The sequence below is a fragment of the Ahaetulla prasina genome, chromosome 7 (genome assembly GCF_028640845.1).
Source record: "Ahaetulla prasina isolate Xishuangbanna chromosome 7, ASM2864084v1, whole genome shotgun sequence".
Taxonomy (NCBI): Eukaryota; Metazoa; Chordata; class Lepidosauria; order Squamata; family Colubridae; genus Ahaetulla; species Ahaetulla prasina.
Genome location: NC_080545.1, coordinates 968,614 through 982,848, shown reverse-complemented (window position 1 = coordinate 982,848; position 14,235 = coordinate 968,614). Strand labels below are relative to the sequence as shown.

Below are 14,235 nucleotides of genomic sequence, written 5' to 3'. Positions count from 1 at the left end.
AGGACAAGAAGCAACCTAGAAATAAGGAGAAACTTCCTAAAAGTGAGAATAATTAACCAGGTTTTTAAGAAGAGTTTGGACAACTATTTGTCTGAAGTGGTGTAGGGTTTCCTGCCTAAGCAGGGGGTTGGCCAGAAGACCCCCAAGGTCCCTTCCAACTTTGTTACTCGGTTATTCTGAGAAGTAGGTTGGCCTGAGAAATTGGGACTGGCTTAAGAGTCTCCCAGTGAACTTTCTGTGGTTGAGAGTAGAGTTCAACGTGGTCCTTATCAGATGCTTTACTCACTAGGCCATTTGTAGTGTCTGCAGCTGCAGTCTTGCTACCCCCAATATCCTCAAGGCTACTTTCTGAGTAGGTAAAAGCAGACCATCCTTAAACCTGCTGCTGCCCTAGTCTTCTTTCCAACCCAATAAAGTAGGATTCACTTTCCATTTGGAGGAAAGTCAACCCTCCTTCACTGAATGGCCTTCTCTTCGAGAACTCTGAGGTGCATGAGACAATATGCCGCATGCAAGAAGGACATTCTATACCCTTTAGGAAGAATTCTGCAAAACCCGGCTCCAGAGAACGTGGTGGTGGTCCTGTAACCAGGAGGGATCCTCAGTAAAAGAGACTTTTTGGGACAATGCTCACCTCCCCATCTCTGCTGCTGTGAGTTTGCAGAGAGAAAAGGGAGTGGGTCCAGTGGAGTAATCGGTGAAGCTCTTCTTGCTGTAGAATATAAACCCTCGGGGAACTCCGGCTCCTGACTCGGCCACAGTCCTGCATGGAACTGACGTTGGAACTGCATGGAGCTCTCAGCTGTTGAAAGGGTGGAGAGTCAGGAAGTCTCCCCAATCCATATCCCTCGACCACATGCAGCCTCTATCTCAAAACATTCCCCAGCCACACCATTAAAAAGGAAGGTCGTATAGTAGTTAGCCCACTTTTGTGGATCTAGATCAGGGTTTTTCAATCTCAGCAGTTTTAAGGCAGGTGGGACTTCTTCATCTCTGCTTCCGTTGAGTCATTTGCTACAAAATAAATTTAGTAAACAAATTAATACATTCATAAATGAATGAATGAATAAATAAATCTCCAAGAATTCCCCAGCCACATGCTTAACGCTTAGCACTTTCTGAAAATTCACTTTAAGGTACATAAAGTGGTCAAAACTATCTTTTTCCCCACAATGTTTGATGACATTAATAAATTGATGTAAGTAGAGAAGTGCCAACAGTTAATTTGGTTCTTCACTTTTGTTTTACGATTAGGGGAAACGGAGGGTCTTTTCCATGCCTCAGATCAACGGCTAAGCATGTAGACAATTTCCATGTTATTTTGTCTTTTTTCTTTTTAAAAAAGTACATTTTTAACTGCTTGAGTAACAAGATGACTTTGCTTTGCTTGGCAGTAGCAGAAGTAAGATAAGCCGGGTTATAAGAAGGGAACCTGCGCAAACCCACAGCCCAAGGTCGTCTTTGTAATGACAACTGTTTCAGATTGGACACATTTTCATTCACAATGTTTATAAGCTAATTATTTGGACTGGCTACATTCTGGGAATCGGGCTTATTGTTCTGTCACCAACAATTTGAAGGCACAAAAGAGCATTTCATCGTCTTGGTAATAATACTGATAAGCGCCACAATATTTTTGAAAGGCCTGTTTGTGCAGCTGGGCCTTCCGTCAAACTTTATTTGAAAATATGACGTACAATTATGTCTTCAAAGTTCTAATGGGGCTGCTTGGTGCCTTTCGCGATTACATTGATAGCTAAGCTGGTCCTAGGACGGAGAAGAAGGCATTTCAAGGAAATGTATTTATTTATCCACTGCACAGGGCTTCCCACATGTCCGGGCATGATTTTCTCTTTTGGGAGACGTCTAAAGCCCTTAGAATCGGTTCTCTTTGGCTTCAGTCAAAAGGGCTCATTATTGCAATTGTAGCGAAAACAGGGAGGCCAAATAAATAGGGCAAAGCCGCTGCTCTCTGCCTGGAGAGGCCTTTTCGGTTAGAGGGCTTCAGATATGATTCTGGAGCGGACCAAACGGAGACACGCATCCAGCCCTTCCCTGGTTCTGGTATCTGGTGTCTTCCAGGGAATCCGTGGATGATGCTTGGAAGCAACTTTCTGGAATCAAATATGAAGCTCTGCCCAAGCTGTAATACAGGATCTCTAAAGCATTTTGGGTGACTTGAAAGAGCTCCGGTGAAGGGTAGCATCCATTTTCCAAGGCAACCTTTTCTATTAGTTGACCTCTCTTACTTCTTCTCTGAGTCTGCTTCCCATTGTTTCTGGTCCTGCTTGCTGGGCCAACAGAGAGCAAGTCCCTTCTTTTGGTCTCCTCTCTTCTCTTCTGCAGGCCAAGGATTGCCCATTCCTTGAGCCATTTCTTCAAGGATTCGTTTTTCAAATCTTCTTCTGAACTTCCTACAGTTTATTGGTGGTCATTTTAGGTTACTGTGCCCAGAATTGGGCATAATAATATGAAGAGGAGAATGAGACAATTTGTTCCCATATATATTTTTGGGAGTATAAGATGCACCTTTTCCCCCCCAAAAAAGAGGGTGAAAATCTGGGTGTGTCTTATATCCCGAATGTAGCCCCACCCAGCTTCTCAAACAGAAGTTTCAGAGGCTGAAAGAAGCTTCAGAAAAGAAGCTCCCAAAGAGAGCTTCAGAGGCTTTTTTTCTGAAGTTCTGTTTTGGAGGCTTTCAGAGGCAGAAAAAAGTTTTTTCTGAAACAGAGTTTCAGAGGCAGAAAAAAAAAAGCCAAAAAAAGCAAGGCACAGAGCTCACAACCAAGGAACCTGTTGCTAAAATTCACCTCTGGAAACAGCTGATTGGGGGTATTCCGGGAGGCCCATCCACCTGCCAATCAGCTTTTTTCTTATTTTCCTCCCCAAAAACTAAGGTGCATCTTATACTCTGAAAAATATGGTATATATTGATGTACTGAAAAATGGGTTTTGCCCTTTTGGCAGTTTCCCTACACAATTGGCTGATGTTCAGCTTTTCAAACTCTGTTCATATGTCAAGCTCCTTTCGATACTTGGACCTTTCATTTTTTTCCTCCTTTTTCCAAATACAAGCTATTTCCTTATATCTCTCTACACTCTTGTAATACAGGATCTATACAAGAGTGAAACAGGGTCACTTACACAGGTTGTGGGTTTTCCATCTCTGGAGATTTGCAAGTAGAACTGGGCAGCTACCACTGAAGATGGCTTCATTAGTTCTGTACAGTGTAAAAGATCGGTCTAAATCAGTGCTTTTCAACCATGGGAACTTTAATGGCTGGGGAATTCTGGGAGTTGAAGTCCACTTGTCTTAAAGTTGCCAAGGTTGAGAAACATTGGCCTAGATCACGGGTGTCAAACTCATGGCGTCATGTTTCCATCACGTGACGTATCACAATGTTTTTTTTTCCTTCGTGGAGCTGGGCTGGGCGTGGTAGCCAGAGGCCACCAGTTTGACACTCCTGGCTTAGATGTTTCTTGGAGTCTCCTTCAAGTCCACAATTCTCTACTTTTTGATTCAAAGTGTTCTATCATAATAGCCAAACTGACTATCTAGCCAAAGACCTCAGTAGCCTGGAGGTGGAAAGTTATGAATCTTATACTAGAATTGTGAACATTTTTTTTCCTAAGGTAGAAAGTTCCAAATGCTTACAGAGATGACTAGAACCTCAGTTTTGATAAATGTGGAGCTTATGAAAAAAAAAAAAACCTGCTGTGCTAGCCTTCCTCTGTCCTGTGTTCTCTAGGAAGAGATCTTTGCTAACTCAACTGAGTTATCTTAACCAAGATCCTTCTGGGTGCCAATATTTATAGAAGACACCCGTGATCCATGTTTATACATTCTCGGTTCCAAGGATTTTCTTCGTTCTCTCACAGACTTGCTGCTTTCGAACAGCTGCATCCCGTTCCTGGGCTCGGCAGAAGGGCTGGATTTTCGGACCCTGCTGCTTGATGAAGAAAGGGGTCATCTCCTGCTCGGCGCTAAGGACCACATATTTCTGCTCAGCTTAGTCGACTTAAACAAAAATGGAAAGAAGGTCAGTTGATCCTTGTGCGTCCGAATGTACAGAATCAATAGGTCTGCCTCCTAATCGACCTGCTTCCTCTCCCTGATTTCATGAAAAGCTTGGATCATCTGTCCTGCGCCATCCTGTGGGTTTAATAATCTAACCACCCATGGTTACGTAGCTTGCTTTTAATAAACTGAGTTTGTCAGCCTGCGGACCCCTCGGAGCAGGAAAGCAATATAATAGGATAAATATCAGCTGGACGTTTGCCCTCGATGGAGCTAGAATGTAAACAGTTGTAACATCTTTCTCCATCTTTCCCCGTGTATTATGACAGCTACATGCAAACAGGGCCAGTCTTCATGCAGAAACACTCATATTTCACTTCACTTGAAGAGAAAGGACGAATAGATTCTTAGAGTTAGAAGGCATCAAAAACACACTGGGGCCCTTAGAATTAACAAGGGAGGGATGCATCACGTTTGATTTAGCTTACTACTTCTTTTGTTCCAGAATTGATTCCCAGTTCCTTTCTAGAACTCGTTCTTTGCTCGGATGTTTTTTTTAAAAAACAGCCCAGAAACGCAGAGGCCTAGCTGAAACTTTATTGCTATAGTCTTTATTTGTTCTGGAAAAAATGGCTTTGGCTTTGCTGTCAGGAGCTCCAAGGATGTTAGATGGGAAGCCGATGCGCTGAGCGAGAACCCCTTCCTATAAAACGTCAATATGCATTTGGTATAATTCAAAGTGACTTTACTATAATCAAATACTTGTTTGAGATTTCATGGAAGGATAGGTATTGATACATTTAAGAAGAAAAACACGAGATTTTTTTTTTTTTTGCTGGCTATTCCAAACTGTGTATTTCAAAGAGGGAAATGAATGCACTCAAATCACCCTCGGATTAGACTTTCAAAGAAACTCATTTAAGTTGCAGTCACCCATTTTAGAGCACAGGCATTTCTTTCTTTCTTGGTCTGCTTCTTATGGTTTATGAGTGTGCAATTCTCAGTGAAGATGTTGTTTGTCATATTTTTCAACAGCTCTATTAGATGGTAGCTCACCCTCTCCCTGTTATAGCAGAGGGAGCGATGTCTCAGATACGGTCCAACAAGGCAAAATTATAGAGACATTGGACTGTGGAGTCCTTGATGCTCTCTGAGCCTTAGTGGACTTAGGGACATTTCATTACCCAAGTAGGTAACATGATCAGTGACTCTTCTCTTGAGATATTAGACCCAGCCATGTTGGCTGAGGAATTCTGGGAGTTGATAAGTCCACTTATCTTAAAGTTGCCAAGGTTGGGAAACATAGCATTAGACTGTAATGAAGTGAGGTAGATCCACTTCAAGGAAGCTGTTCATACCATGAAGATAGCATGGCTCTTTTCTGTAGCCAAGAAGCCAGGTAAATCAGTCTGGGTGGACTGGAATTGCTTCAGACAGATGCTGCGAGATACATGTCAGCCTTCTTCTCCTAGAGCTTTCAGGCTGGACCTTGAGATGGAAATGCAACTCTCAGCCATCCTGGAGTCCCCAATACATCTGAAGAATGCCTGGTGAGAGAATCGTGGTTTACCTTATGTAGAATCTCTTCTCCAGTTGAAACACGGAAGGTTAAACCTAGCTATTATCCGCTTCATAGCTCAACCCTTGTCACCAATGCAAGTTGAGGAGCACCAACATTTCCTTTCTGGGGGTTTTCAGACTGCCAAAAGGTTTGCGGCCTTTTCTTCTGTAGGTCCTGCTTTTCTTTGGATGTGGTTAGTCAGGGTGCCTCCTGCGCTTCTGTTTACAGTTTTGCAGCTGGGCCGGTCTGTTTCTGATAAGTTTCTCCCTGACCTTTATCGTGAGCCAGTAGCACACAGCAGCATATTTTAAAGGTGAGCTCCTGTTCTAAATTATTTTCCCTAACTAGTGGTCTCAGAGCGACCTGTAGGTGCTCCAGTCTTTTGGCAACCATCCTACCTTTTATTATGTCTCTATATAGATTTATGCTTCTAGTTTTCAGGGTAAGGCTCTCCCCCCTACATCAATAGCTCTTTCTATTTTGTCCCTCCAACCACAATTTTTATGTCCGTCAAAGCCACGTGAAAGACACCAGGGTTGAGAGATGCTTCCTGGTAGCAGATGAGTGTTGGAATGTAATGTTTGTGTTGTGCTGTGTTCATACAGTCAAGTTTGTGTTGGCTGGAGGCCACCTGGCTGCTTCAGAGCTTCCTGCAGGTGAGGAAATTGTCTCCTTTGGGAGAAGTCGGCCCTTCACGTGCCTTGAAATTGCATCATCGGACAAAATCCCCCTCCCCCGTGGGGGTAAACCCTAGGGGGGAATCACCATAAATTAGAAGGCAGTACGAAGTGATAGGAGGAAGGATGAATGCAGAGCAAGAGCAGAGAAAAACCCTGGCCTTTAACATAACACGAGAAGACGAAGTGCTCTAGTGGGAGATCTGGGACCGTAGAATAAATACGGTCATTTTTTTTTATTAGTTAGGAATGCATCTGCATACATTCCCCCATAAATAAATGATGTTGTACCTTATAAATCTCCAGAAAATAGATGCTCGCTCCAAAAGGAACCAGTCAGCCTGAGCGATTCCCTGGGGAAGCCCAGGGAAATGATGCAATGCTGAGACTTAAAGCTCTAATTGCCTCTTCTGAGCATCAGGGCAGAGATCTGATTCCAACAATGTGCCCCCGATAGAGTCTTCATAGTTTCCACTTTGTCCATAAAATGACTCTCCAACTCAGTGATTTCACCACAACGGCAGAGGGTAATTCAGTAAAAGTCCTCCCTAAATGCAGGGTGGAAGACTCATTTAAAATATTTATTTATCTTGACATGTTTGTCGCATGTTTTTTAAGATGTTTTGTTACTCAAGAATGTAAATAGGGATTCAGCAGACCAAACACAGTGGAGTTGACGTGGACATTCACCCTGGTTCTGCTGGGATGTGTTGCTATCAAAGAACAACAAAATGTTGACAAGCTGCCAACGTGAAAGGCCTGTGAAGGCCAGATGTTCATCAAAGACAGCCGTCCATCCAGGAGGGCGCCCAAGTTGCGAACCACCTCCTTTGGGGCCACTAACTCGCCCCCAACAGTCAGCTGCGGATGCAGCTGACTGTACCGGGATGCCGGCATCCACAGCCACTCCGTCTTGGAGGGATTGAGCTTGAGTCTGTTTCTCCCCATCCAGACCCATACGGCTTCCAGGCACCGGGACAGCACTTCGACCGCTTCGTTGGGGTGGTCCGGGGTGGAAAAGTACAGCTGAGTATCATCAGCGTACAGATGGTAACTCACCCCGAAACCACTGATGACCTCACCCAGCGGCTTCATATAGATGTTGGACAGGGTAGGGGAGAGAATCGACCCTGAGGCACCCACAAGTGAGGCGCCTCGAGGCACCTCTGCCCCCCTGTCAACACCGTCTGCGACCGGTCAGAGAGATAGGAGGAGAACCACCGATAAACGGTGCCCCCCACTCCCAATCCCTCCAACCGGCGCAGCAGGATACCATGGTCGATGGTATCGAAGGCCGCTGAGAGATCTAATAGGACCAAGGCAGAGGAACAACCGCTGTCCCTGGCCCTCCAGAGGTCATCCACCAACGCGACCAAAGCCGTCTCCATGCTATAACCGGGTCGGAAGCCAGACTGGAACGGGTCTAGATAGACAGTTTCCTCCAGGTGCCGGGGGAGCTGCCATGCAATCACACTCTCTACAACCTTCACCACAAAGTGAAGGTTGGAGACTGGACGGTAATTACCCAAAATAGCTGGGTCCAGGGAAGGCTTCTTGAGGAGAGGTCTCACCACCGCCTCCTTCAAGGCGGCGGGGAAAACCCCTTCCATCAAAAAAGCATTTATAATCCCCTGGAGCCAGCCTCGTGTCACTTCCTGAGCAGCCAGCACTAACCAGGAAGGGCACGGGTCCAGTAAACATGTAGTTGCATGTAACCTCCCCAGCAACCTGTCCATGTCCTCGGGAGCCACAGAATCAAACTCATCCCAAATAACCTCAACAAGGCCGACTCTGTCATCCCGGCTGGATCATCGCAATCTTGGTCCAAACTATCCCGAAGCTGAGCGATTTTATCGTATAGATAACCGTTAAACTCCTCAGCTCGTCCCTGTAAGGGGTCATCCCGTCCTCTTGATAGAGGAGGAACGGGTCACCAAACAGGGCGGCCGGGCGGTTATCTGCCGATGCAATGAGGGTGGAAGCGTGGGCAACCGCCTCCCTCATTGCCACTAGGTAGGTCCTAGTAAAGGACCTCACTAGTGTCCGATCAGCCTCGGAACAGCTAGACCTCCAAATACTCTCTAGGCGTCTTCTCCGGCGTCTCATCTCTTTCCGCTCCCCGGAAAACCAGGAGCCAATTGAGATCTCGCCGGGTCAGAGGCCGCAAAGGCACGACACGGTCCAAAGCCCCAGCCGCGGCCCGTTCCCAGGCCGCAACCAGTTCTTCAGTCGTGCGTGGGTAAGATCCTCAGGAACGCGCCCAAGCTCCGTCAGGAACCTCTCCGGGTCCATCAGGCGCCTGGGACGGAACCAACGCATTGGCTCCGTCTCCCTGCGGTGGTGAGCGGCGGTCCGAAAGTCTAGGCGAAGAAGAAAATGATCTGACCATGACACCGGTTCTTTCACTATATCTCCTAAATCCAGATCATTTACCCACTGACCAGAGATGAAAATCAAGTCTAGCGCGCCTCCCCCAATGTGTGTAGGGCCATCAGTTACTTGAATCAGATCCAAGGCCGTCATGGAGGCCTGGAACTCCTGAACCACCGTTGATGACAAGCCGGCAGATGGCAGGTTGAAATCACCCAAGACCAAAAGTCTGGGGATCTCAACCGCCACGCCAGCAAGCACCTCTAGTAGTTCAGGTAGGGCTGTAGTCACGCAGCAAGGAGCCAGGTGCGTGATCAACAGCCCCATCTGATTACGGTGGCCCCACTTCACAAGGAGGATTCACAGCCAGCTATCTGAGGAACAGTGGACTCCCTCGGCTCCAGACTTTCTTTAATCACAACCGCCACCCCCCACCCCTACCTTGGGCCTCGGCTGATGGAATGCACGGAAGCCGGAGGCACAGTTCAACCAGGGTACACCCCTTCTGTGCCCAGCCAAGTCTCCGTAATGCCCATAAGGTCCGGACTCCTCTGAATCAGATCACAAATCAGGGAGCCTTATTAACCACGGACCGGGCATTGCAAAGCATCAGCCGAGACCCAAGCTCTGAGGGTCTTGACCATCCGGGAGCAGTGAGGACTGAGGGCGGAGCACGTGATCGCTTTTAGACATCGAACACGTGCTCCCAAAGAGCGTCGGCCCCTGCCTCCGCCATATCTGCCCCTCCCACTTACCGTACAGATGGAATAACATTCTCTGCTCGGAACAGACCCCTCCCCTCCTGTCTTCGGACCAGCTAAAATAGTGTCGTGAGCGCACGCTGGGACTGGACATACCCTCCCCGACGGGTCACTCCCCCTACCCGTCGATCCCCTCCCCCCCTTTAAAAACCCCTTATTAAAAAACCTATTTAAAAACCCCCGAAGATTCTTCTTGGACGCATGCCACCTCTCTGGGTCCCAAGACCCTTCGTTAAGGCAGGCCCTCGATAGTGTGGAGGCCATTCTTGCGGCGGGGCACCTGCATAGCGAAGAAGTTCAAAAGGTGAGTATCTCATGAGAAGAGGCGGCTAAAAGATGGTATAGTCCCCAGAGCGGTATAGATGGTACACAGGGTCTATTAAGTCTCAATGAAAAGTTGAGTCTCAGTAAATCCATTTGGAACCTGGTGCAAGATGGTAAAAAATAGAAGTGTAGACACCGTCTTCGAAGGCAAAAACCCTGATGAGCCGCTAATGATGGAACTCAAATGGCTCCAGATGACAAATGACAGTCACAGCACTTCAAGCACATAGGGGCAAGATGACACAGGGGCAAGATGGCAAGATGACACCAACCAGTTTAGGGGTAGACGCAAACATCAAGGATATCTCTCTCCTCCTTCTCATTCCCCCATCGCCTCCATCACCCTTCGCCCCACCATATGGCCCAGCCCAGTCATAGGCCCTCCGGTATGGTCCAGCCAAGCACACCATCAGGATCATATCGGCCTCCTTAACCTCCAGCCGGCGTCCGCTGGCAAAATGAAGGCCGTCCGGAGAGCCCAGAACAGACAGATGGATAAGGGCGGCCAAGGTGGCAAAACGCCACAGATGTAAACCGCCGTCGCAGCGAAATCATAGCCGGCCATAGGAACTCCCAGCTGGTGATGGAAAACCTAATCAGCGGGGAGCCCCAACCCCCATCGCCAATAGGCAAATACCTAGCTGGGAGGATGGTATGGGTGGGAGCCAATGGCCAGCCGTTCCAAGCCGTTCCAAGCCGATTCCAGGAAACCACAATCCTTTCCTCCTCCGATCTTCAATCTTCGGCTGAATCAGCTGGGAAGCGCCAAAAAGCCGCCGCGCCCCAAAATGGCCGCCGCCATGCCGCTCGCCTCCCCGTCTCCGTCTCCGTCTCCGTCCTCGGCGTCCGAAGATCTTACACGAGGCCTGAAGGTCTCAATCGGAAGCCAGAGAACCCACGGATCGAGTCAGGGGGCATAGTCGGCCAGGCGGCGTCTCCAAACACCGCATTGTTCCGGGGCCGTCCAGCCTACCATTCCAGAGAACTCAGAGCACCACCATTTTCGAGCATGCGCAGAAGAAAAACTAGAGCTTTCAGGCTGGACCTTGAGATGGAAATGCAACTCTCAGCCATCCTGGAGTCCCCAATACATCTGAAGAATGCCTGGTGAGAGAATCGTGGTTTACCTTATGTAGAATCTCTTCTCCAGTTGAAACACGGAAGCTTAAACCTAGCTATTATCCGCTTCATAGCTCAACCCTTGTCACCAATGCAAGTTGAGGAGCACCAACATTTCCTTCCTGGGGGTTTTCAGACTGCCAAAAGATTTGCGGCCTTTTCTTCTGTAGGTCCTGCTTTTCTTTGGATGTGGTTAGTCAGGGTGCCTCCTGCGCTTCTGTTTACAGTTTTGCAGCTGGGCCGGTCTGTTTCTGATAAGTTTCTCCCTGACCTTTATCGTGAGCCAGTAGCACACAGCAGCATATTTTAAAGGTGAGCTCCTGTTCTAAATTATTTTCCCTAACTAGTGGTCTCAGAGCGACCTGTAGGTGCTCCAGTCTTTTGGCAACCATCCTACCTTTTATTATGTCTCTATATAGATTTATGCTTCTAGTTTTCAGGGTAAGGCTCTCCCCCCTACATCAATAGCTCTTTCTATTTTGTCCCTCCAACCACAATTTTTATGTCCGTCAAAGCCACGTGAAAGGCACCAGGGTTGAGAGATGCTTCCTGGTAGCAGATGAGTGTTGGAATGTAATGTTTGTGTTGTGCTGTGTTCATACAGTCAAGTTTGTGTTGGCTGGAGGCCACCTGGCTGCTTCAGAGCTTCCTGCAGGTGAGGAAATTGTCTCCTTTGGGAGAAGTCGGCCCTTCACGTGCCTTGAAATTGCATCATCGGACAAAATCCCCCTCCCCCGTGGGGGTAAACCCTAGGGGGGAATCACCATAAATTAGAAGGCAGTACGAAGTGATAGGAGGAAGGATGAATGCAGAGCAAGAGCAGAGAAAAACCCTGGCCTTTAACATAACACGAGAAGACGAAGTGCTCTAGTGGGAGATCTGGGACCGTAGAATAAATACGGTCATTTTTTTTTATTAGTTAGGAATGCATCTGCATACATTCCCCCATAAATAAATGATGTTGTACCTTATAAATCTCCAGAAAATAGATGCTCGCTCCAAAAGGAACCAGTCAGCCTGAGCGATTCCCTGGGGAAGCCCAGGGAAATGATGCAATGCTGAGACTTAAAGCTCTAATTGCCTCTTCTGAGCATCAGGGCAGAGATCTGATTCCAACAATGTGCCCCTGATAGAGTCTTCATAGTTTCCACTTTGTCCATAAAATGACTCTCCAACTCAGTGATTTCACCACAACAGCAGAGGGTAATTCAGTAAAAGTCCTCCCTAAATGCAGTGTGGAAGACTCATTTAAAATATTTATTTATCTTGACATGTTTGTTGCATGTTTTTTAAGATGTTTTGTTACTCAAGAATGTAAATAGGGATTCAGCAGACCAAACACAGTGGAGTTGACGTGGACATTCACCCTGGTTCTGCTGGGATGTGTTGCTATCAAAGAACAACAAAATGTTGACAAGCTGCCAACGTGAAAGACCTGTGAAGGCCAGATGTAGTTGACGTACATCTGGGCAAAGAGATAAATAGATGGAACTCTCTTATTTTGAGCAAGTTCTCTTAGAGAAGGCTAAATGTTGCTGGTGCCACCTTTGCTTGGCAGATTCAAAGCATTCTCTGCCTTATGGGACATTGGCTCCACTTCCCTGAAGTGAGGTTAGCTCCATCCTTGTCAATGTCCAGGACGCCACTCAACAGAAGGCTTTGTCATCCGGAGCTGGGGCTCCAGGGCACCGGTGGCATTCTAAAACAGTCCATGACTCAATGGACAATTCGGAGCCCTGGTAGCACAGTGGTTAAAGTGCAGTATTTCAGGCAAATTCTGCCCATAGTCAGGAGTTCGATCCTGACCGGCTCAAGGTTGACTCAGCCTTCCATCCTTCTGAGTTCTATAAAATGAGGACCCGGATTGTTGGGGGCAAGAGGCTGAATCTGTAACCGCTTAGAGAGGGCTGTAAAAGCACCGTGAAGCGGTAGATAAGTCTAAGCGGTATATAAGTCTGTGCTGTTCCTTGTGGTTTGCCTATTTCAATGTAAATAATGATCCTTGATATTTTTATAGTGATTGTTTTTATATATTTGTTTTACTTTATTGTTGTACGTGACCCAGAGTCACTTTTGAAATATGGGTGGCCATATAAACCTAAGAAATAAATAAATAAAAATATTTAGTGCAATACTTTCCGTGAGCCATGAAGACCTCTTATGAAGATTCAGGAAGAATCTGAGTAACTAGCAATTTTACTGACTAACCTTTTCTGACTAGCAATTTTACCAAAAAGGGTTTAGTAAACTCTTTGGTGAGCTGAACTCATGAACCCTTATGCCTCTTAATAGAATTTGTCAGTCAGTAAAAGTATTGGCCAGATGCCTTCTCATTTCTGGCTGTCATAGACTAACATGGCTTAGAATTATAATTCTAACATGGCTTAAAATTAGAATTCTAGAATTAGAATTAGAATTAGTTAGCGTGCATAAGAGCACAAGCGTGCCTACCGTTCCTGTCTTATTGTTTCCTTTCATTATATCCAATTAATATAGTTATTAGATACTCATATATATGCTTATATATTGTATAGTTATTTCATGTTTATGCTTATATATATTGTGTGACAAAATAAATAAAATAAAAAAAAGAATTGGTCCTGGGAAAAAAAGCTATTCCCCTAGGAATTCCCTGCCAAAAGGAATAAAGACAAGTGAGTCATATACGCGACACAAGAACTTAATTTTTCAAGCACATTTCAGCCCCTGTACAGATAGCTGGAGAATCCCAGCACTAAGGAGAAGTGCCTGCTCTCTGAGTCATGACTTGCTCTTTGAAGACAAACAAACAAACAAACAAAAAAGCCACATCTGATTTCCATTCTCCTCTTCTTCCTTAGCCATCTGACACTTTCATTCCACCCATATGGACAGTGGTAAATCCATCACTAGGCGAGCTCCCCGTTTTCCGTGTGGAAAACATGTCACTCTACATATTGTGAGTTGTGGCCTCCTTTCTAAGTTGAGTTGCAATCTCAGTATTAAAGCAGCGACTATTCTTTTTTAATACAACAGGAACCTTCAAAGCCATCCTTCACTTTCTCCGCTTTGCTTTTGAAAAGGACTCGTAAATCAACCCCATGAAAATACTCCCTGCTCCCATCACGTGTGGCTCATTAGCGCCAGATTTATGGGACGCCTGGTGTTTTCCCTTCCATCTGGAGGATTCTGGTCTTCCTGCAGGGGAGTCCCGCAGAGGAAAAGCTTATCGATGCCCATGGGTCACCAGGAGGGCTGAGCTAAGTATTGATCCTGGTGTCAAAGGCCACGAGCCACGAAACATGAGTGGAAGGAGCCACTGCTTCATCTCCTAGAGTCATAGAATCGGAAGGAGTTGTTGAGTTCAGACTTAATCACCATCTAGTTTCCACTTGGTAAAGAAAGCAACCACCCTTTTGGACTGGT

At 46.4% G+C, this 14,235-nt stretch overlaps 1 protein-coding gene across 6 annotated transcripts in view; it reads left to right on the top strand.

Moving 5' to 3' along the window:
* SEMA3D (semaphorin 3D) overlaps window positions 1–14,235 on the top strand; it is a 125,719-nt gene that overhangs the window by 49,707 nt on the left and 61,777 nt on the right. For all 6 annotated transcript variants that reach the window (XM_058190050.1, XM_058190048.1, XM_058190049.1 and 3 more), the window contains exon 3: window positions 3,880–4,040. In XM_058190050.1, coding sequence (XP_058046033.1) covers window positions 3,880–4,040 — 161 coding nt within the window. The remainder of the gene's footprint in view (window positions 1–3,879; window positions 4,041–14,235) is intronic.